This window comes from Opisthocomus hoazin, chromosome 6 (assembly GCF_030867145.1).
Source record: "Opisthocomus hoazin isolate bOpiHoa1 chromosome 6, bOpiHoa1.hap1, whole genome shotgun sequence".
Taxonomy (NCBI): domain Eukaryota; kingdom Metazoa; phylum Chordata; class Aves; order Opisthocomiformes; family Opisthocomidae; genus Opisthocomus; species Opisthocomus hoazin.
The window spans coordinates 40,095,684-40,118,696 of NC_134419.1; the positions used below are offsets into that span (position 1 = coordinate 40,095,684).

General features: G+C 45.0%; 2 protein-coding genes and 1 long non-coding RNA gene across 6 annotated transcripts in view; 1 reads left to right on the plus strand and 2 right to left on the minus strand.

Annotated features, from left to right (window-relative positions):
• Positions 1 to 3: 3 nt before the first annotated feature.
• Positions 4 to 7,400, minus strand: LOC142361607 (uncharacterized). Of its 2 annotated transcripts, none has more exons than XR_012764235.1 (3): positions 7,299 to 7,400; positions 2,973 to 3,164; positions 4 to 335 (listed from the first exon to the last, which is right to left on the minus strand). It is a non-coding gene; the product is annotated as an uncharacterized LOC142361607 (long non-coding RNA). The 2 variants fall into 2 exon arrangements; XR_012764236.1 differs by lacking the exon at positions 7,299 to 7,400 and adding an exon at positions 6,818 to 6,951.
• Positions 6,946 to 21,496, plus strand: ANXA7 (annexin A7). Of its 3 annotated transcripts, none has more exons than XM_075422846.1 (14): positions 6,962 to 7,047; positions 7,937 to 8,018; positions 10,244 to 10,301; positions 12,713 to 12,929; positions 13,180 to 13,278; positions 14,387 to 14,430; positions 14,818 to 14,920; positions 15,206 to 15,300; positions 15,997 to 16,110; positions 17,393 to 17,563; positions 19,030 to 19,200; positions 19,309 to 19,384; positions 20,556 to 20,668; positions 21,163 to 21,496. In XM_075422846.1, the coding sequence occupies exons 3-14, from the start codon at positions 10,245 to 10,247 to the stop codon at positions 21,283 to 21,285; spliced, it is 1,383 nt and encodes a 460-aa protein (XP_075278961.1). In that variant the 5' UTR covers positions 6,962 to 7,047; positions 7,937 to 8,018; position 10,244; the 3' UTR covers positions 21,286 to 21,496. The 3 variants fall into 3 exon arrangements, with proteins under 3 accessions (XP_075278960.1, XP_075278961.1, XP_075278963.1); XM_075422848.1 differs by having other exon boundaries at positions 6,970 to 7,047; positions 7,941 to 8,018; XM_075422845.1 differs by lacking the exon at positions 7,937 to 8,018 and having other exon boundaries at positions 6,946 to 7,047.
• PPP3CB (protein phosphatase 3 catalytic subunit beta) overlaps positions 18,363 to 23,013 on the minus strand; it is a 49,222-nt gene continuing 44,571 nt past the window's right edge. The window contains exon 16 of the transcript XR_012764234.1: positions 18,363 to 18,702. The gene's annotated coding sequence lies outside the window, so the exon portion shown is untranslated. The remainder of the gene's footprint in view (positions 18,703 to 23,013) is intronic.

A 23,013-nucleotide genomic window follows, 5' to 3' on the forward strand; every position in this document is an offset into this window, starting at 1 on the left:
CTGTCCAGAAAAAACTGTTTTCATTTATTGTAAATGAATCCACTTTTAAAAGAAACAGGGGGATAACACCGCATCAAGGAAAGAAAACTAGAGTGGATGCAAGTCGGCTCCCAATTCTGCAGACTTCTTTGCAGGTTTCTTTCCCAACTGTTAAAGCACGCTAAAAGTGTGGCTTCTTGTGTTGCACGTAAGAGGCGTTTCCGTGGAGGACTGCAGCATAGTCACCGATTCATTAGTGCTGCTGTGTACGTGCCCTTCTTCGGCAGGGTACTGACCGAGTACGTGACAGTGAATTCTGTTCACAGCATGGTGTCGTTCTGTGCAAATCTGATCATCTGGGGAAGGAAATCAAGGTCAGCAGCATTAGCCTCTCAAAGTGGGGGCTCAGAGAGTTAAACTAGCAACGGGGTTCATGGTAAAACGGCCTGAAAAGCATTTGTGGCTGAACAAGGGTGACTACTGGAGTTTCCATCTTTGCAAAGGAACAGCACAGCAAAACTACACTTCATGAAGCTTTGAGTTTAAAAGAGTTCTGTCATCAAATAGGAATGTTCTGTTTCATGACCCAGTACTGCTGCTAAAATTACGTGAACAGAAACTTCCCATTTTCTCCCCAAAACCTATTTCATGCTAAGTGAGTTCTAGCTGAAAGGAAGCCAATACCAATCTGAGCTGTAACTTTTTACAGTCTCGGCTAACAATTTTACCTGTAGAAGTCTCTTCAGCTGTACTGAGGAGGTTTTGCCTAACAGAGTAAAAGTGTCCCTCTTCTGCAACGTAACTGTTCCCACCTAATTACTAATGACTTTCTGATGCCTCACATCTGTTTTGGTGAACGAAAAGTTAAAGAAGCCTGCAAAGCCAGTGTTCCCCAAAATAATTTTTTGTGCTAATTTGCCGGGTAAATCCAAGAATGGGACTCCGTTTACAAATCTGTAGATCCTGTACTGGTTTCTCTGATCTGGAGAATTCCCCCCATGACTCAGTGCTAAATCTTAAGTTCTAATTGCAAAGACAAGGTACGTGAAAACTGAAGGTACAGCAAAGATTCTCATTTCTTTCAAAATGTTATTCATGAGCATTAGATAAGTGTAAAACTCAGCTCTTGTTTTTTGTTAGCCTGAATAAAAGTGTTTGTTTCCCCTTGTCCCCTTGAAACTTTATAACTTTGGACATTTAACTATTTCACAAATTTTCAGGTTGAGGTGTTTTTTAAAGTAAGCCTTGAAATAGGCGGAGGAAAAGAGCAAGCAGCAAAGCTGGGTAAGTCCCTCAATTACTGCAAAAAAGTTGCAGGGGGGAGGGAAAGCATAATATTTTTTCCCTGATCTCTCCTGCAGTAAACTTTTGCCATTCCCTGTTAGGAAAATTGACAAAATGTAAGAAGAAAGATTTCAAATGCTCTACAACTTGAATAGCTATGCTATTTTGTAAGCTGCTGTGCACAAAATGCAAAGTTCTGAGAAGAAAGATGAATTTGTGATCGTTGATACAGAAAAAGGTATTGTGGAATTTGCCAGTCCTTGCTAGTCCCTGGAGACTAAAGATGATAGGTCATAAGGGACTGAGGTTACGTCTTCCCAGGTAGAAAGATTCACTGCGAAGCAGAGGTGTCAGAAGAGGCCACAAGCCATAGGTCTGGTTGTGTGCCAGAAAGCACAGTGAGAAATGCTTGGAATTGGAGTAGGAAAAAAAGACTTGTCCTTTTAAAAACTCCATATCTGATCACATCCATTCCATCCCTTTTTCCTGGGTGAAAGGCACACTGTGAACCACACTTTTGACTCTGGAAATAAATACAAATGCAGTGCATCATTTGGCTTAACTGTAAAGCCTGGGCTGCATTATTACCTAGGAGGCATTCCTCCTCTGGAGTCTGAAAATCTAGACAGGAATTCCAGAAGGCATTTTATTCAAATTGTTCCACTTTATGGAACTCTATCTAAAAACTTCAAGTTCAATAGAAAATCTGGTAGGAAAAGCTTGGGAGTCAAGAATCATTACCAAGGATTTCAAGATTTAACTTGCTATTGATTTGTTAACCACAGACTTCTTGGATTTATTAGGGGACTTTCCTTTTTTTGTTTAGGATGCATTGCTCCAAAGAACTTCAACAAAGTCTAGCTTTAAATAGTCAAGACTGAGAGTTCTCTGGGTATGCTTCTATATACACCATCTATTATATTTAGTCATATTAGTGCTCTCACTAATATAAGTTTTCTGTTCTCTGTGACACGTTCAGCCTTTTTCTTTTCCTAGATGGCTTCTCTGAATGAGTACAACTTCACTGGACATTACTGCATTACATGTTTATTGCTGGCAATGCGCATGTTTTCCTGGTAAATATTAGGCTTTAAAATACCTTGCTTAGACGACTTTGTTACCAGCTCCTAGCACTCAAGTATTTAATTGCTCAAATGATGGTAAGTTTTTTTTGTATCCCGGCTTAGTTGAGCTGATCTTGGGTTTTTACCTCAGCGTGACATTCTCCTTGAAAACTTGTTTTCCTCGATATAAACAGCAATATTCAGAACATAGTTTATCATTAACAATTGAGTCTCTTGTTCTAAGTACACAGAATACTGCGTACTCAGAGAAGTTGGAAGAATGTATAAAATCAGTCCACCTTGCTGCCTTGGACCCTTCTCAGACACATAATCCCAGTCAGCCTCAACAAAGGAACGGAGGAAGCATCTCTTGGCAGTACCAAGAGGCAATGAAGCCTTCTGCTTTTTTCAGTGAGCATGGTGACCTCTCACAACCTTTAATTAGCAGTTTAATTAGCATGCAGACATTATGCTTTGTTCTGACATCTTCCTAGCTTAGTAAGACTCTGCTTGTTTGCATCTTTGAGCAAGTGCACCTAAAACCCACAAGCACATGAAAGTACTCTGTGTTACTTATCAAAATCAATACTTGCAGGAAAATCTTTTTTTGCCAGAGGGAGCTGGTACTGCTCCGGTATTTCTTACCTGATGACAGTCTCAGCAGTAGAAAGGTGGTGGTGCACTACAACAGAAACTGGAGATACCTGACAGTAATTAGGCTCCCTGTGCTCTGTTGTGCTGCAAGGCTTGCGGATAATTCTTCAAGAGATCTTAGTGGATTGGCAGTAGGCAAAAGTCAGGTTTCCTCTGGCTGCTAGCAGGTACTTTGGATCGATGCTGCAACAGAACAGTTCTGGTGGTGACTAGGATTAGAATAAGATCTAAAGGGAGTCCTTGCAGACTGTACTGTGTCACAGACAGGTTGCTGGTTAAGCTAAAAAGCAATTGCAATTTGACATTCTAAATTCATGTGACTGAAGAAAAGGGTTAGTACTATGTATTTCTCTGGGTAGGGGAAGTAGCTCGTGCTGCTAATTTGGTGCATTTAACAGACACTTCGTTGTTGCCATCTTCTCTGGTTCCCTGTGTTAACTAACTTTACCTTAGAAGGGTTTCCCGAACCACAAATTCAGTTCTTCCCTGTCTTGACCAACCATATCTTAAATTCTATTTTAAATATACCTCAGCATAACTCCTTTGTCCTTATTAAAGTTCTTATTTCATGCTCTCCCTGGTATTTATACATAATCTGTTACAGGCAGTCATCATACTGTAGCCTTCATTTTACTAAATGTATTAAGCTTTATCTCCTTTCTTCTGACACACTGTCTATGCTTCGATCACTTCGCTGCCCACTTTAAACTTAATTTCAGCCTTTCTTGATCTTGAGTTGGTAAAGATCATGCCCGTATCAGCATACAGATCAATGAATGTAAGAATACATTAATACTTTCCTGTTTAAAATTCCTTGTTTGCCTCTTGGCATCTGTCTTGTAGTGTGATTGAGCACCCCGATCTCTTGCCCCTGCTGTCATTTGCAGCTGAACTCCAATCTGCCAGAAAATTATTAATTCGAACGCATGACCTGGCATTATTGACGTTTTTAATTTAAAAAAATCAAGATCCACACATTTCTTCTGGTTTGGATTATTCTCCGTATTGGTGACACCTCACAGTTTTGTCTGCAGGTATCATTAGCTTATTCCTAACTTTTTGTGCCCTACTCAGTTAAGAAAAAACTTGCAAATTATCCCGAACGAATTTAACAGAATTCCACAAATTCCCTTTTCAACATAGCCTTTGTTCTTTCTTACAAGTTGTTTATCCTTGCTCATGCTAATTCCTGTCTTCTGTAGTTTAACTAATTGTGGGTTGTTGCCAAGCCTTCTGTGGACGCCCCAGTGGTTTATACCAAACTCATTTAGAATGTACGTTGTGTCAGACTGACCTAGTATGTCCAGGGATCGATCGTTGCTAAACCATGCGTTTGGATGTAAGCCTTGGAAAGCGGAGGTAAGACTAATTGTTCTGTATTGTTGAGAATAACGGAATTTTTATTTTGCTGTCTGCAATTTGACAGTTAAAAAATCCTTGCTGCCAGAATTACAATTTCATTTGCTGATTATTCTGTATACAGGAATGAAGGTCACTAAGTTTGCCTTGTTAGCTCAGTCATTTAAGTTGCCTGGCAGAAGCAGTCTGCTGCGAAGAGGAAGCAGTGTTTTGGTGTGTGATTTTGTGAACCTGCGGACATATGCCATCTATTACCAACTAATCTGAAATGCACGGTTTTAATCCTAAGGATTAAAAAGTTGATGGTGAAAAATGTCGCACATGCTGCTCTTTTAAGTAGCCTAGCCGAACAACATGCTGTTCTCCTGTGCTTTGAGGAAGGGTGAAGCTTCTGTTTTTAGCGTGGTTCCACACAACAGGACTGGAGACCCGGGTGGCAACCCCGTTGTAAGGTTTGTGTAAAGTCTCCATGTCTCGACCACAGCAGGCGGAGCCCCACCATGACTCACTGGGAGCGACTTTCGCTCCAGCAGCTAACCAAACGCCGCCGCTCTTCCTGAAGCAAACTGAACCTGCTCTGCTCCCTGTTCACAGGGAAGGTTAACTCCACAGCTCACTTTGACGATCTGCATTTTAATTACTGCAGTCACAAGGTAGCGTAACAGGGAAAGAATTTTTAGTACATAATTTAGACTTGGATCACTGCAGGATCCTGCTGGTTTAGTATACTTTGACCTACGGTTCAAAGCTGAACCAGATCTTGTTGTTTACAGCAAACTATGGGAAGGTAAAGGTTTTTTAATTTAACTGTATTGGCTGAAGTAAAACATCAAAAGTAATGCTTTATTTTACTTAAGTGGGAAATAATGTTCCAACCTGGATACATAGCACAGAGAAGCAGCAATGCTTCAGCGACCTATGTCACCAACAATAAATTACTCTGGGAGGAAAAAAGGGGTTTTTTGGCTCTATTGATAGTGCTTAGTTAGCACGACGATGTAGTTGAGAGCCAAGTCTCTCCAGACCAGAATTCTGCCCAGGATCACATCTTAACAGAAGATGCAAGGATAGTACAAGAGAGTAGAAAGAGTCTGTCTCCCCACTTCACTGAAGTTAAGTTTAAGGGTGAGAAGCTGCCTTGACTCTGCATGGGGTTTCAGAAGCTTTCCTGAACGTGCTGGCTCTAGCCATAGTAACAAGCCAAGGGATTTCCTTAAATATAGGGAGTGAAATTAGATGACCACAATAGTTCCACTCCATGGCTTAAAAAAGTCATTCCAGATGTTCTTGTTAACATACGAGCATGCAATGCACTTAACATAGATTCTTCAGACATATGTTGTTTTATTGAAATGTTTTCTCTTATTCTTTTCCCACGTGTTTGTGAAAACAGATTGTTCCTTTCCTGAACAGCTCAAATCCAAACAGTCCACTAAATGGAAGAGATGAAGAACGGTGTGGTTTATAGATGTACTCGGTTCCCATGGAAACGGGGATTTAAATATATACCTGTCGTGAAGGAAATGTGCTTCACAGAGCTGAAATAAGAGCAGACATGCACTGGGAGTGTCAGCTGAAGAATGCCGTGAGGATTAAACTGTTACAGCTGCTCCTGATGCCTTCTGGGCAAGCAAGAGAGAACAAGCCCAATGCTGCTGAAGATGGGTCAATTATTAGATTCTTTACGTGGCTTCAGGTGCTTTTCATTTTAAGAAGACAAGCACCGTAAATTATTACCCACCTATTTTCTGCTGCCTGCACTCACTGCTGTCTCACAGACAAACAGAGCAGAGGCTGCTGCTTCATCTAGAGCTCAAGTGCTGCACCAGGTCACAGGAAAAAGTTATTGGCATTTTAATGGTCTCTGAACTGCTAATGTGCTTATCATTAATATAGGGGGTTATTTTGAATGATCTCAAGCAACAAGTGCATCGTATCATAGGTGGCTCCTTCCTAAATTGTACCTTGCTGGTCCAAATCTCTTACGAATAATTAGCCACCAGGTAAAGGAGGGATGACGTGTGCCTAGTGTCTAAGCATCATATAAATAAACATTACAACAGCCAGAAACAAAACGCCAAGCACACTTCCCACAACAGCATACAAATGACTGTAATTACGGTTTCTTTCTAGAGAAAGGCATGCGGTAGCCAGGTCAATCTCACCTTCACGCCCTCTCGGGATGCAGACCCCGATGTCGAGCAACCACATAAAAAAGGAGCAACTCTTCTGGCTCCCTGACGCCTTCTGCGCCCTACGCGCTGTGCTGGTAGCCCAGACCACCGGGCCAACTCCTGAGCGGCGACCTTCACCTCCCCACCGACTCGGGGCCAACGCGCAACCGGGGCTGGCCTCCACCTGCAGACTTCTCCCCCCCTTCCCCAGGTGGGCGGCGAAGCGGGACCCCCGCGGGCTGCCATCGCCCGGGGCCCACCCGACGCGTCCCCTCACGCTGCTCGGCGGGTCTCCGCGCTTACCTCCCGCCCTCCCCGAAGGAGCTCCGGGCGCAGCCTCCCCTCAGCGCCGCGGGTCGCACAGGGGTCCCGGGGTCATAGGCGCCCGCCCTGCCCTGCCCGCGGGGAGCGGGGCCCGTGGGCCGGCCCGGGGCGGGCTCGGGGGCGGGGCGGGAGCCGCCCGGCCCCACAGCCTCCATTTTGCGGTGCGGCTGCGGGAGAAGAGGCCGGCGGCTCCGCGGGTTTCCCCTCAGGTGAGGAACGCGGGGGGGGGGGGGGGGGGTGTGACGCGCGCCTCAGGTCCCGCTGCCGCTCTCCTCACGCCGCCGCCGAGGGGCTCGGCCCCACCGGGGGCCCGCGGCGATCCCAGCCGCTGCCTGGGGCAGGGTTCCCGGAGCTGCGGACCGCTGGCCGGACTCGGCAGGTGCACGGCCGAGGGAGGCGCCGGCCCGCCCCGCCCTGCCCTCCCGGTCGGTCACCTGAGGAGAAGGGAACAGAGCCGTACCTGCCGCCGCCCGCGGCCGCGCCTCGCCGGGCTGGCGGAGCGGGGAGAAGCCATGGCGATGGGTGACCGCCCCGACACGGCGGGGGGGGGGGGAAGAAGGAGGAGGAGGAGGAGGAGGAGGAGGAGGAGGAGGAGGAGGAGGAGGAGGAGGAGGAGGAGGAGGAGGAGGAGGAGGAGGAGGAGGAGGAGGAGGAGGAGGAGGAGGAGGGCGGCGGCTGGACCGGCTCCGGGTGGGGCGGAGGCTCCGCCGGAGTCCTTTAACGGCTGCGGGGACGGGTGTGGTGCGGAGGGGGGGCGGGCCGACCGGCCTGGGCCCGGGTGGTGCTTCCTCCTCCGTTGCGGGGCCGGGCCCGGGCTGTGGCGGAGGAGGCGGGGGGGGGGGAAGGCTGCTCCGGTTTTCCCGAAAAAAAATAGGAGACTTCCCCCTCAGGTTTCCATGCCAGCCCGCCGAGAGCCAGGGCCAAACGGGGTGGAAATTCAAACCTGACGGGCAAAATCTGACGGTTTTGGGTATAAAAGTAGCGATGTCGGAGGCTCTGCGCTGGAGAGGAGGGAGGCCGGGTGCTAGGGTGGCGAGGCCAGTGTTTACACAGCACTTACTTCACGTTGTGTAAGTGACTGAATTTATCTCCTGGAAGGCAGCTGCGTACTGGGAGCCGCTTCAGTAAATATCGCTGTCCGGCCATGGTTTTGAAGAGACTCTGGTGACGGGTGTCCGAGGCAAGTCTGAAATCCCCATTTAGCATCATGTCCATCCAGTTAGAAAAAGCCTGAAGTGATTGAAGCAGCGGTCCTTATTTGATCCTGTTATTACTGTAAATTTTCTTTTTTTCATATAAAAAAAACCCCAGCTAGATAAAGCAAATGCAAAGAAATCTTTTTTTTTTTTTTTTCCCTTCTGTAATTCAGAAGAATTGTAAATAGGAGTCGGGGTCCTGCTAAGAGGGGGAATGATTAATTGAAATTCCCCAATTCCCAGTACCTGGCCCAAAAAGAACCCACGTTGCAAACTGTATCCTAGAAAAGGAAGTGATACAACAAAAGGAAGGAAAGCGTTACACAATTTACGGGTGTGCCGTAAGTCACAGGTTCACACGGGTGGTTAATTTGCTAATCAAAAATACGACATAGCCTTGACGGCTTGTTTGCTTGAAAACGCGATGTTGGAAACTTGTGCCTTAAAAAGCCTTTTGCCAGAATGTGTTTGCTGGTAAACCAGAGACATAGCTGAAAACTGAAATTCATTCTAGATGAAGTATCTTACCAATAAGTCTAAAATTTGATCTATTTTAATACGGTTAGAAGACTGTTGGGTCCCATTTATTGTACAAATTAAACTTTTTACAGCTGGTGAAACAGCTGAGTTACCATCACCAGCTGCTCATTTTGCATCGTGAAAAACATTCTAAGTTGTACAGTGGAAATGGTACAGGGCACCTCAGCAAGTTTTACAGGCTTTACACTCCTGTCTTGTTAACGGTGTAACTTCAGTTGAATTACATGAAGCTGAAAAGCCAAAGAAGTTTTTGTTTGTTTCTTTCCTTTTTAATATTCAGTTTTGCTGACACAGTATTCTCCTGTAAGAGTGAAATGGAAATCAGAAGGAAGCGTTGCTGGGCATCTTGTTCCTGAAAGGAGTTAGAATTAGTGTTCAAGTCAGAAACACCAAAAGAAATGTGCTGTTGAAAGCCAAATTTAAAGTCCATTCAAGCAGCTGTCAGTAATAAATACTGCACAGGTGCTGGTTTAAGGTGTTTCTTCTTAGGGAAATAAATAGCCCTTAGCAGTGTTTATGATTAAAGCACAGATTTACAAATACACCTCATGTAGTTCTTTCCCCTTTATTTATTTGGAAGCAATGATCCAAGTTTATTGGTGTGAGAATCCGTATCTGTGCTTCTGCGCAAGTTGGTTTTGGCTCTCACTTGAACTAACCTACTCGAAGTTTAAATGTTTTCCACATCAAGTCTCAGATGTTTAATTCTATGACCACTTATTGCCTTAATGGTCCAACGCAGTAAGAATTCTGCTTCCAAATCCGTTTGTTTTGACCAGTGAATACCTAGAAATGTGAATAATCATTCGCTGTATTGCATTCATTTTTGTATTTCCCATGCCCTTTGGTTTGTGCAGCGAAGGTGCATACTGTCTTAGAAACATGCAGTGGGTAGCTCCCAGGCCCTGATCAGGGAATCTGGCTGGTTAGCATTAACATGACTTTTTTTTTTCCTGCCATTAAATGTTTCATAACCTGTCTGATGGCCTCGAAACTCCCTGTCCAGCTGGTTGGCAACATGCGGGATGATCTCTGTCCCATTCCGTTCCTATTCCCAAAGCCCCTTGGTTAAAAATGGGACTGAAATAAACAGTTATTGGCAGGAGACAGAAATCTGCTATGCAAATGAAGTCATGCTGGGGGATTACCCGTGTTTCTATCAAATTATCATTTTACACGGGATAGACAGGGTACTGCTCTGCTCACGGGAGCGACCCCTGCCAGTGCGGGAGCGCAGGGTGGTGGGAGACAGGTGCTTGGTGTGGTGCAGAACTGGGGCCCTGTTTTAGCCTGACCCCTCTGCTTCTGTTCTGGCAAGGGGCTCGGCCCCCTACTGCTGGCACCTCTAAGCGTGTCCTGTATTTCAGAGTTCTTTTTGGAGGTTTCAGCCGCTTACCATGCGTCAGTGTCTATCTGACACTGAAGAAGAGTGGTAGTTAATTGCCATGTTGAAGAGGCTTCCTTTCCGAATCCTGTTTGCTATGGTCATGTGTATGAAAAAAAGGAAAAGTTTTGTGGGTTTAATAGCTGACAAGTACTCCTGAGCAAATCTAAACCTACTAAACGTATTGTTCAAGTGATTTAACAGGTAATGAGCAAGCAGATAACTAACAGAAACTCATAGGTAGTGCCCTGATAGAGAAAATATCTGTGTTTTTTTTTTTCCCAGAATGTCATACCCAGGTTATCCCCCTTCTGGTGGCTACCCTGCTTTCCCTGGTTATCCTGTAAGTATGGCTTGTGGATGTATTGCATTCCTAATATATTTATATTCTGTGAATACCCCTTCTTATTATGCTCTGTGTGCGTAAATAGCAGCTGTCAGTTCATATACAGTATTCTCTAGAGATTGTGGTCTCTGTTTATGTCTGTATATCCCTGAGGATGACTTTATGTTTGTCTTATAAGAATGCTAAGAAGTTTAAGATTTTTTTTTTTTTTTTAATGTTGCCTGTTTTTCCAGAAAGGTTTTTGATTGTTTGGTCTTGTTTTAGTTTATCCTTGTCTTTTGAGTTTGGGGCTTTTTTATATAGCTAACTATCCCAGCAAATATTTTTTTTTTAAGTATCAGTAGCTCTTACATAAATATGAGGGCCTTTATGTACAGGGTCACAGGCAATCTCTGAACCAGTCTCTACCACATATTTCGCGTACCTGTATTACAGAGATGCTGAACAAACTTCAGTGGCCATTACCCTCAGGAAGAGCTTGGAATGCTTTACTCAAGTACCCGTATCTACTCAAGACACCGTATCTTAACTTTGACCCCCTATCCTTCAGCTGGAGGACTTTGCTCCACCTTCAGTTCATGACTGAATGGACTAAAAATTCCAATGAAACTTAAAGGAAGGCTGGAATGTATCAGATGTGGCTGATACTGCAGTCTTTTTTGATATGCCTGCATCGTTTTTCAAAGCTGGAGGCAACTGTGTGTGTGGTCTGTGTGTTATGTAGTACAGAGCTAGACTGAAGCATGGAGCTTAGCCTGGATCCCACCGAGCTACTGAAAAGCTATAAATACATGCAATATATATAAAAATGCATGCATATAAATACATGCAATGAATTATCAGATTATTTTGCTTTACAATTTACCCTTCTGTCCTCTGAAACACTGAAGTCAGTCAAACTAAAGACAAACATGTTAGAAACCAGACTTCCTCAACTCCAGGATTTCTTTTCCCCCCTCAAGGTTCTGCTGAACCTCATGATTGTAGTTGTCATTTATTTTTAACTACATCTGAAAATACTTTTTTCTTAGCTGGCATCTAAAATATAGCCACGTGCAACGGATCAGTTTAAAAGACCCTTTAGATTTGATATCAACACTTCTAGGCTTCCTAGTCTCATTGATGATGCCCAAAGTGATAACTAGTGCAAAAAATCAATGTGAAATTATTTTCTTCTGCAGTGGTGACAGTTATCCGAGCAGGACTTTGGAGGATCCCTGTTCAGATTTGTGAACCTAAATGTCATTAAAATCTTTGTGCTGAGTCTGGCAGAGAACGGTTAGACTGTACCACTGGGGAAGAGAATATTATATAGCCTGGGCACAGTGATCTGGGGCAGAAATCTTGGGGCAGCCAAACCCAAGGAGAACACTTGAGCTAGGCTTTACTGCTTTGCAGTTGATTTCTGTTTTCTAGGCTCAAGAATGAGTGTGTACTCTATGTCATGTGTGACCCATATTTCTAAAGCTGGTTGGTAAAGGGGATTCCCAGCAAGTGAGTAATGAGTCCGTACATTATGCTTTGTTACAAAGCTGATTTTAAATACCTGATTTTTAAGATCAAGTATATGACTCCTAACTTACAGGGTTTTCCCTTAGAGATCCTGGTCATTCAAGTAAATCTTTCCAACGTGCATTAATGCTGACAGCAACCTTTGTGGTATGACTGGTAAGTCATGCATATAGCAAAACAAAGGCATATAGATGTTTGAGTTAACTCTATTTAAAACCTGTAATAGGTGTTCAGTCTGACTCCGTGGTCCAGATTTAGTCATTGAATGTCCAGGCTTTATAACCTGGATTCTACAGGAAACGGAAAAAAAGCCCCACCTCTTGTAAGTTCTTGCCATGTAACATTTGAACATACTGTTTGTGCAAGAGAGGCAGAAGTTTCAAAGAAACGAAGCTCTTAAAAGGTCTATAAAAACAGGAGGTGAGCTTCTAGTGATTCATAGAGAGCAAGCCTAGCTGAGCTTACCTCTTAGAGCAGGCAGCAACCACAGGCTGTAATTGTGATTTGGCTTGAGGAAAACATTTTTCACCATGAGAGTAGTCAAAGACTGGAACAGGGCCCCAGAGAGGCTGTGGATTCACCGTTCCTTGGAGATACCGAAAGCTTGAGAAGGCCTTGCATGACCTCATCTAACTCCGCAGCTGGCCTGGCTGTGAAGGTGGATGGGATCAGAGGCCATCCAGAGGTGCCTTCCACCCTGCAGCACTCTCTGATTCTGTGCCAACATGGGAGACGCATCAGAAAACCCAACCAGGAGGCCCCCAGCCTGGCTTTAGGCGTTCTGCTGCTGCCGCTTCAAGTGCGCGTTGTTACACACACGGACGTTTTGGTGGCTTGAGCGTTTTCACTCTAATGTCCTGTTAGCAGGCATACAGACACCCATTTCTGTGTTTCAGCCAACAGGACAAGAGTCCGTCTATCCGCCCGCCGGTCAGTACTCCTATCCGGCCGTTCCTGGAGAATACCCTCCGGCAGGAGGAGGGACCTATCCTGCAGCACCCCCGAGCACAGGGTATCCAGGGGCAGCGGGATATCCTGCCCCGGGTGGGTACCCTGCCCCGGGGGGCTACCCAGGCGCTCCCCAGGCTGGAGGAATGCCGCCTTATCCTGGAGGTAAGATCCTTGGTTAGAGTACCCCTCGGGAGTGATTGCTGGTGTAACCCTTCCCCATGCTTGGCAGAAGCAGTAAAGAAAAGCAGCTTTGTTCAGCGATCGATGGAGGCAGCAGCATGCAGGCAGCCAGATGACTGCTGTCTCGTGTAAATACCTGCATGCTGATGGCAGGGCCTTGATGGTTTTGTTGTGTCAGAAGTGCCAAACGTTAAGTGGGCTAACACCTTTCTTCTTCTCCTCGCTCCTGCAGGCCCTGGCTTTGGTGTGCCTGCAGCCAGCCCTGGCTTTGGTGGCTATCCGCAGCCTCCTGCCCAAAGCTACACTGGAGGTGGACCAGCACAAATTCCAGGTACGTCACATGTAAGAAACTTTTATGCATCCAAGGTTAAAGCAGGAGATCCCAGGCTAGGCAGTAACAGATTAGGCCCTCACCTTTGTTACTTTTGGCTGCTGAGGTTTGTGTCCTGTACACCTCCTACCACCTTTCTTGACGAGACCACTGAAGGGCTGACAAGAAGCATCTCTATAGGCGCTACAGCCAAAGCGGATGGCTGCCGCTCATTAACGGTGATGATGCAGTGGTTTAGGTGCTTATCCTTCTTCAGACTGCAAGTACTGATGAGAACTGTGAAAGCCAGAGTCCACGTTCAATGAGTATCCAGCTGGTTTGCTGAGCTCAAACAAACAGATGCATTTTCAGCTCTGTGTGTTTATGGGGATCCCTGGCATAGTGGGGGAAGTGGAAAAGAGAATGCACACAACTGCTTAAAAAACGGTGCAGTGTTTTCAGTGCTTTGAGTGGTCAGTTATCATCAAGCTGATTTTTGTCCTGGAATGCGTCAGTTGTGGTTGCAAGAAATTCAGAGCAACAAACCCTTTTTTTTCATGATTGCTTTGTTAATTCTAATAATAACAAAGCTGCTGTTAAAATGTTAACAGTTGTACACATGTATGATGGATAAAAATAAAATTCCAGTACAAAAAAATGTAGCTTTTGTATTCACAGTGCTTTTGATCACAAAATAAATTTCTTCAACTCTTTTTGCATGAATGAATTCTTAATTTTATGTCCTACACATTTTAAAGTGTATAATATGACTTCAAAAGAGAGCGCCGGACATGCACTCTTCATTTGCATGGGCTGTCTTGGCTTTTGCCAAAGATGGCAATATTTAATAAGGAGAGATCCTCCCAGTTCCCACAGTAGCAGAAAATTTAGCATTTTCAGAATCGCCTTGCTAGCGTATGTACCAGCATGCGGCTGTGATGGCTTCCTCCCATCATTCCCGAGGGCACGGAGAGTTCAGTTACTGATCACGTTAGGTATTGTTACATAGGAAGCAGGTTTTGTGCAGGGTTAGGTCTGTAAATGGCTTTATTTTCAGATTAGATAGCATTTACAGAATAAGAGGAGACCTAATTAATTCCTTTTATCTTGTTCTTTAATTTGTTTTCAGTCGGGTACGCTGGTGGACAAGGACCATCCCCAATGCCTGGTCCGGTACGTGCTGTATCCTTCTCTAATCAACCTTATGCGGTTTCTGCAGTTCTGATGTTTTTACAACTGGTTTCCAACAATTTACAACGCATTCTGCGTCAAGAGTTCCCAGCTACACTCAGAGTACAACCTGAACAAAACCATAACCCCGTATCTGCGTACACTCGCTCATCAAGTAGATCTTCATCCATACAGCTGGGTGAAAGCGTCGCTTTGGCATTGGTGGGCCAAACCTGTTCAATGCAACTCAGCGTCACCCCAGTTCTGTGTTAAGAGAAAAAATGGGAAACTATCGGACAACTCCTTCTGAAGTACCGATTCCAAAGTCGTGATTTTAACGGGAATTTATCTTGTGCAGGACAGCTAGTTACACGTGCCTCTCATTTTCAGCCTGCAGCAGCGGTTCACTGTACCCAGGGCACAATTCAAGCTGCTCCAAACTTTGATGCTGGAAGGGACGCAGAAATTCTACGTAAAGCTATGAAGGGGTTTGGTAAGTAAGCAACAGAAGCTTAAATTTGTATTGAGCTAACATCTTAATGCCATTATGTCCTTTTCTTCAATTTTTATTTAACCAGCTTTTCTCCCCAAACTCTTCAGAAAGTCACACTTTCAAAACAACTTGGGCAATTTAGTAGACGAAGTTACATAGAAAATTTGGTAGACTTAGATGGTAGTCATCTATTACGTAACTGTGCCCAAATGCAAGATTATAAAATGCGTAGTCTCGGAGGGATTATTATGAGTTCTGACATGAAATTGCCCTTCTGTTTCCAAGGAACTGATGAGCAGGCTATCATCAGTGTCGTTGCTAACCGCTCCAACGATCAAAGGCAAGAAATCAAGGCTGCTTTCAAGACTATGTATGGCAAGGTACGCTCACTAGTCCTTTGAATCGGTACACAAAACCAGACTTTCAGCTGCTGCTTTAACTGCCTGACTGCACTTTAGTCCTGGGGAGTGGTTTGGGCATTTTTAAAATGCCCAAATTAAAGTTCTTTTGGTTACATTCCTTGTGCACCGGGGTACATCTGGTATTCAACATGGTGTTGTCCTGATACCTGGCAGAAGCAGGGGTGGGGGAAGGTTGGGAGCTGGCTCTGTCCCTGACCAAACAAGAAGCTTCTCTGCTTTTGTAATGCTTGACAGCTAGAAAATAACTAAGCTTAAACTGTCCTTGTATTGGTGTCTGAAACCACTTTTATGCACACAAACCAGCACAGAAATCTGTTTTTTTCATAAGAAACAAACTGAGAAACTCATCGAGGATTGGTTAGTCAATAAAAGGCTGAGATGATTTAATTTCTTCCCTCTGTCATGAATTTTATAGTTGTGACACTTTTCAGGACCTGATTAGGTCCTACTTAGTGAGGAGATAATGGAGAAGAGCTGAGCTGTCAAAGTTTTGGACAAAGGGAAGTTCTCTGTAAGAAATAAAGCAGAGCTTTACAGGAAAACCAGCACAAAGGTAGAAATCAGTCACAAAAGTTCTAGTCTGATCTTTTTTTCAGTATATAATCTACATGGCTAATGCTCTCCAAAGCCCTTTCTGTGTTTATAATTGGACAGGATTTAATTAAAGATCTGAAGTCTGAGTTAAGTGGAAATGTGGAAGAACTGATTCTAGCACTCTTCATGCCTAGCACCTACTACGATGCCTGGAGTTTACGTCATGCAATGAAGGTATGGTTTTCCTGTGAACAAAATAGTTTAAAACAGTCTTAAAATGCTTATCTAAGAAAAAAGAATACCTGGTCCCCGCATTGTCGAAAAATCCTGTAGTGGCAAACAAGTTTGGGGACTGGGGGGGGGCCTAAAATTCCTTGCTGCTGCACCCCCCCCAGTTCGAGCCAGTTTCTGCAGGATGAGCCAGTTCGAGCAGCGGCCCATCCAGCAGAAACGCTGCAGGACAGGACTTTGTTCTCTGCCACTTGGGCGGAATTTTTGCTAGATCCTAGAAAGGGCCAGGGTGCCGTTAAAGCTGTAACCCCTGTTGAAACTGAAGGCACGTAATTCTCCTTACTAGGAACGATCCGCTGTTATTGAAAGGTATTTTTGGATTATCCCAGTTTTTTTCCAAAAGGACAACAAAGAAGAAAATACTTTCTTAAGGTCAGGTGATGCGTGTATCTGTTTTTAAACCTGCAGTAGAGATTAGGTGAGCCAGTTGGTTTAAACTTCTAACTCAGGTAAACTGGTACATGCGGTTTACCAGAATTTCTTCCTTGTCTGAGCTGCAGCAGCTAGCAGGTGGCTGATACTGGACACGAGTAACTTAACCCAGGTGTGAGTGCAGACCTCCTGAAGAACGTGGAGCTTAAATGGAGGTCTGGCTTTAGTGGAGGCCGTAGCCACTCTTGACCGTTTTAAACATTTCTAAAATAACATCACCTAGAAGCCTCACGTAGCCTCCACTCCTACCTGATCCTTGCCTGAATAGAGACGACCATGCAGTCAGACCTCACTGTACACAGAACACCCAGTTAATTTTTATTCTGGGGAGAGGGAAGCATCTAGAAGAGGTTCCTGCTGGTGCTCCACATTGCGGAAGCAGCCACCTTTGGAACAGGGAACACACTTGCGTGCTGACCAACACAGAATTTACGTGTGTATCTGTGGCTTTAATGATTATCATAAGGCGCTACCTTCCTCCAGTACGTTTCCAGATGAAGGTGGCCAAAGAATTTCCTTCCTAAGCCATTTTCCAGTTAACTTGGGCCGATCCACTGTTGTGGGTGTAGTTTTGGGGTGGATTTTGTGAACTGGTGCAGAATTGAATATTTGAGGAATCTTCATTCCATTTTGAGTCTACAGAAGACTTGGTGCTCTCACACTGCAAGGATACTGTTCTTACAGTGTCGACTGTATTAAGTTTTTGAAATAACAGTGACTGCTTAATTTCACACTTGAAGAAAAGAGAGCAGGTCGTGCTTTGTAGTCATGGCCTCTTCTCCTCTGCCTACAGGGAGCGGGCACTCAGGAGAGAGTGCTGATCGAGATCCTCTGCACAAGGACAAACCAGCAAATACGAGAAATAGTGAACTGCTATAAATCAGAATTCGGAAGGGACCTCGAACAAGACATCCGAGCAGACACTTCAGGACACTTTGAACGATTACTTGTATCTATGTGCCAAGTGAGCTTTAATTTTATTTTTTTTTGGTAAGGTAACGGTGTACAGTCTGACTTCGATGCATGTAGTCATAATGGCTCCATAAATAAATTCCCTGTGTGTGCTTAGCAAGAGCCAGGCTTTTAAGAAATTAGCCCTGGGCCATTAATTTATTCCCTAAAGACAAAACATGACACTTCAGTCCCTGCTCAAGGAAGAGATACTTCCTCTCTCCACAAATCCATGACGAATCGTGTGACCTAATTTAGCACCCTCTATTCATCTCAGAATTTATGTGTAAACACTTTGGTGTGCAGATGTGATCAAGTGCTACTGCAAAGCAGTGCTCCACACTGCTGTTAAAGCAAGACGCTTTTTATTTTTGGCATGTGCTAACAAAACAATCTGAGTGAACCTGACAGGATAACCTTTATGGTATGTAGGATAGCTATGAGAATCCCTACGACACGCAAAGAGGCACCACAGGGCAAAACTTAACCTCCCAGCTTACACCCCATGCACCACCAGAATTCGGGAGGTGCTGCTGCTGAACTCAGAAGAGCGCTGGGGCTTGCTTACCCCAGATCATCTCATAGGGCTCTTTCTGCGTTGAAGAACAGTAACTTGCAGTTAACCACGTTCAGGAACAAACGTGTACTAACTAATGCAGCCTCCCGCACTCCCCTGACCAATCTCCCTCTGCCGTTAGAATCTCTGTAATGCTTCTCTATCTCATGTGCCTCCACCTGCATGAGAGTTCAGCTGTGCACAACGTACTCAGATTAAAAAGTCAAAGTCCACGAGAAAGCAAACCTGGAGAAGCTCATGCTGCTAATTTTTATTCTGATAAATCCAGTACTTTACAATAATTGACAAGCACACTATTTAAATACTGTATTACCCACTGTAGATACAACAGTATTTGAGAGCACGTATGCAGCCTACTCAGCCAGTATATTTCGCAGTATCCATCCATGCACTGGGCAGCAAAAAAACAAAAACACACCACACCAAAGCACATAAAATGTCATGTAAGTCCTACTGACACATTACAACTATAGTAAGTGCTTTCTGGAGACATTCTAAACAAAGTAGAAGACCTGAGATATTTCAGGTGTGCATATTCATTTGTTTGTTTGGGAAGATTCTTTGCAACTTGAAGCCTGGAAAAGAAACAGATCAAGAGAAAGCTTACATTATTAAGTAAAACAGAGAATTAAGTACAGTACTCACTTAATTAGACCTATGAGATGGTGTGTTGGGGGGAAATTATCTGAGTCAGTGTATCTGTAGTTTAAAGCACGCCCGGCCGATAGGGTTCCGGCCCTCTTTTGTATTTGCTGCCTATGAGAAGTATTAAAGAGCAGTTTTAAAGCAGTGTAATGCATTTCAAACTGGTATTGCCCTTTCTGCTTCGAGCTTTGAAGACACAAGCAGTTAAAGCCTGGCTCTGTGTAATTTCACGTGACATCTGTTGTCTTTGCTTTTAGGGTAATCGGGATGAGAATCAAACCGTGGATTATCAGAAAGCCCAAGAAGATGCTCAGCGTCTGTACCAAGCAGGTGAAGGAAAACTTGGGACTGATGAGTCCTGCTTTAATATGGTTCTGGCAACCAGAAGTTTCCCCCAGCTGAAAGCAATGGTTGAGGCGTACTCCAGGGTAGGTGTTCTTCACTGATTTCAAATGAGCTTGGTCAGTGCGTTTTACATTAACGTTCCAGTTGTTACTGCATTTCATTATCCACGTATTAATCTCATTTCTTTGTAGATTGCTAATCGTGACTTGTTAAGCAGCATTGACCGAGAATTTTCTGGAAACGTGGAACGTGGTTTGAAGACTATTTGTAAGTGATATGTTCTTCCCTCCCCTTATCCCTTAGGAATTAAACCTTGTTAACGTAATTGAAGAAGAATCCAGTTCAGCTCTGGCAGATGAACACACACTCTGAGACTCTGCTAGCACAAAAGTAACTCCAATTAGTAAAATTCACTTTACACTTGATTGGAGAAAATAAGCATCCACCATGAAGAAGTCAGTCTGAAACAAGGAAAGGCTACACAGAAACTACGTGCCACTTCCCTGGGCAGGCAGGCAGCTGCACAGAAACAAGGTTAGGGCCCCGGTTAGTGCTCGTAGCTGCATTTTCCACAGCCCGGTGCCAGTGTAATGGAGCCGCGACTCCGGCTGCGTTGGCGCTACGCAGAGAGAGCTAAGCACCCCACACACGGTCTCAGAACAGCATGAACCCACTTCAGGCACCATTCCCTTCCCACCACCACCTGCCCCAGAAAGCGCAGCGTTTGCTAAGGAAACCTTCAGCAAAAGAGAAGACCTCGTGTGAATTCACTTTTTCCTGCTGACCTGTTAAGAGTAAAGCCGTTCAGATTTAGCGCAGTGAGAATGGGTATCATTTACTAGTAAATCTGCAGACACCAGCCTTGCCAACGCTGTCCAAAAGGACAGCATTTCTGTAGCCACAGTGGATAGGCAAAGACTTCCCTGATTATATTCTGCTCAAGAGTTTTATGGGAAAAAATTGAGCTCTGAGAATCAGGTAGGAGAATAAAGGCTCGTCTCCGAGAGCGGACAACCTAACTTAAACAAGATCCATTCCGTAACTACTAGAGGGAGAACTTGTTACAGCTGTCCTTTCCTTAGTGAGATTCTAGCCATGCAACACCAGTAAAATACCTGCTATCCCAGCAGCAGCTAGCCGAGGAGAAGAACTGTTTTTACATTACCTATCTGAGAATTAAGGTTTCAGCCCGCTTTGAAAGCACTTCCAGAGAAGCTAACTCCTAACAACCATAAATTCTTGTGTGGAGGAGTAACTCATTGGGTCAGCTTGGAAAGAAGCCTAGCTCCATAGAACAGCTCCCGTAGCCCGCAGTAACTGCTCTGCATCGATACCTTCCTTGAGCTGTCTGCAGCAAAAATCCCCAACCGATCCTGCCAGGTGCCACTATACAGCACGCGATACCGGAACTAATCCTAAAAAATCTACTTTATTGCAGTGCAGTGTGCGTTAAATCGCCCAGCCTTTTTTGCAGAAAGACTTTATTATTCCATGAAGGGAGCTGGCACAGATGATTCCACCCTCATCAGAATTATAGTCACTCGCAGCGAGGTAAGGCACTTTCTCCTCTGTAGACGCCCAGCGATCCGCCCTGCCCAGCTTTTCGCTCCGTCCTGCTTCCACAGCTGTAGAGGTCATGCACTGCGATGGAGCTTTTAGGGGGTTTGGGTTTAGCTGAACGTGTAAATTTGTTCTAGAGCCAGCTTTTATAGAGTAGTTTAATTATCTCTGGCTAGACGGCAATACTGCTTGCCTTCCTCCTTCACTGCGGTTGCCTGTCCGTGTAGCAGAGGAGCACCTCACGCTCCAGGGCTCAGGTTAAGAGTCAAGACCATCCTGACAAAGCCAGAAACCATGGCTGGACTCTGCTCCGGGAGCTGCTCTGCTGTCCTCGGAGGGACCAGCTTGCTTGTGCGACGCGCAGGGTTCAGGCGCTGCGCACGTGTTCTCTGGGCCCCGAGGAAGAGATGTGGGGTGATGGCCCAGGAGCTCAGATCACACACAGTGTTTCAGTTCTGTGCCTTTTTTTCCCCCCCCTTGCGTAGATTGACCTTGTGCAAATTAAAGAGATGTTCGCGCAGATGTATCAGAAGACTCTGGCTGCAATGATAGCAAGTGACACAAGCGGTGACTACCGGCGTTTGCTGCTGGCAATTGTTGGTCAGTAGAAGAGGATTATCTGTTTTTTTAAAACAAACTGAAGGACATGTAACATGCTTCACGCAGACACTGACGATCCTCGTGTGTACAAGAATAATTTTAAACCTTTGTATAATCAAATACGCCTTCCTGATGATCCAATAAGCTTGTTGCACTTACAACCGCCTTAATTTACAGCACATAATCTTCTTTATTGTATAATAAAAGATGTATCTTGTCTATTGGCCCCTCAGCCTGAGTCCTTTTGACCCAGACAAAGCCACTGCCCCTCTGCCATGCTCCCACATGATAGAACTGTGTGTCCCAGCCCAATGTCCAGCACACAGCAAGTTTCTGGGAATACCTAAACCTAACAGCTGCGCTAGCTGGGTGACGCAGAAAGCCCGGGGCTGTGATGTACTGCATTGTACACCTGACCCCACGCACCCCCTTCAACGGCTTTCCATCGGAACGCTGAAAAACCGGCAAGGGCTCAGGTTAAGTCACACTGCTCTGACAGCTGAAGGACCTTGGCAGAATCTGACTGTGCCTCCCTATTTAATTTCTTAAATTAGGTAACACTAGTAGTTATTTAGTTAGCACTCATAGGCAGCGATGGAAAGGAGAAATCATCTTGGAACTGATTCTGAAGTGTCTGCTGGTAAAGGAGCGGGTTCTACCCAAACGGCTGAGCAATGACAGAAGCCAAAGTGTGAACGCTGCCGAACACGTGTAAATCCAGCCCGAAGGCGACTGCGCCGCAGGCAGCATAACTGTGCGGATGTTTTCAAAAGCTTGGCGAAGAACAGCTCTGTGTGGCGCATTCGGTGTGCCGAAAGCCACAGGGATCCATCCCCAGCAACAAATGCAACAGAAGCTTTGCGCCCCGCAGCCAGAATCGCGTCCCCTCGCACGTCTCAGCAACGCTGTGACAGGTAACGACTGTACTACAGGACAGCCCACGCCAACAGCAAACCCTGACTTCTGCCACCCCTCAAACAGCGACAGCCGGGGCTGGCAGAGCCGAGTCGGAAGCCGCAAGCCGTTCGCTCGTACACAGCATGTACACAAACACTAACAGACACCAAGTTTGCCATACCAAAAAAAGCTTCGGGATTTCGCTTACATCAGTGTTCTGCAGCCTAAGTCTTACTTCAGACTTTAAGTGTTTTCCGATACTAAACTTGGAAATACAGTTTAAATTCCTGGGTTGGATTAAAATTAATCATTTCAGAGAGGAGCAACAGATGGAATTCGATTTAAAAGACACTCCGCTGTGCAGTGCTTTGGTGTGAGCATCCACTGGTGATACAGCTGTCAGCAGCTTTCCAGGCTTGGCCAAGACTCTCACGAGCTTTGGTTCTTGTTTCTTTCCTCTCAAGCAAACTTCCTTGCAAGCGAAGCAGCTCAGCATTTAATAATTAAAGCATATTAGCACATCCATCTCTTTATATGAGACTAAAAAAATCCCCACCACTTCACTCGTCATCTAAAGCAGAGTGTCGGTTAAGCCTGGCTCATGCGTACTCCTGCTACGAGCAAATCAACAGGGTTCTGCGTCCCAGTGACCTTCACCTATGCTATGGCAAAAAGCTATTTTTGGTACATGCCAGTAATGAGGAAGTGTTGAACGGGTAACGGGGACTGGACGATGGATAGTGAAACTGCAGCCAAAGCTAGGCCAGGAGAGGATGGGCAGACACCGCCTCTCCTGTCTCTGAAGAAGCCTTATTTTAATACGTAACTAACAAACACAA

What these genes read in the sequence shown, in the direction of transcription:
- ANXA7 (XM_075422845.1), top strand. Translation starts at nt 10,245, where the DNA reads ATGTCATACCCAGGTTATCCCCCTTCTGGTGGCTACCCTGCTTTCCCT. An exon ending in TGGACCAGCACAAATTCCAG is followed by an intron (nt 13,279 to 14,386) that starts GTACGTCACATG and finishes ATTTGTTTTCAG; the next exon opens with TCGGGTACGCTGGTGGACAA. An exon ending in TGGTTGAGGCGTACTCCAGG is followed by an intron (nt 19,201 to 19,308) that starts GTAGGTGTTCTT and finishes ATTTCTTTGTAG; the next exon opens with ATTGCTAATCGTGACTTGTT.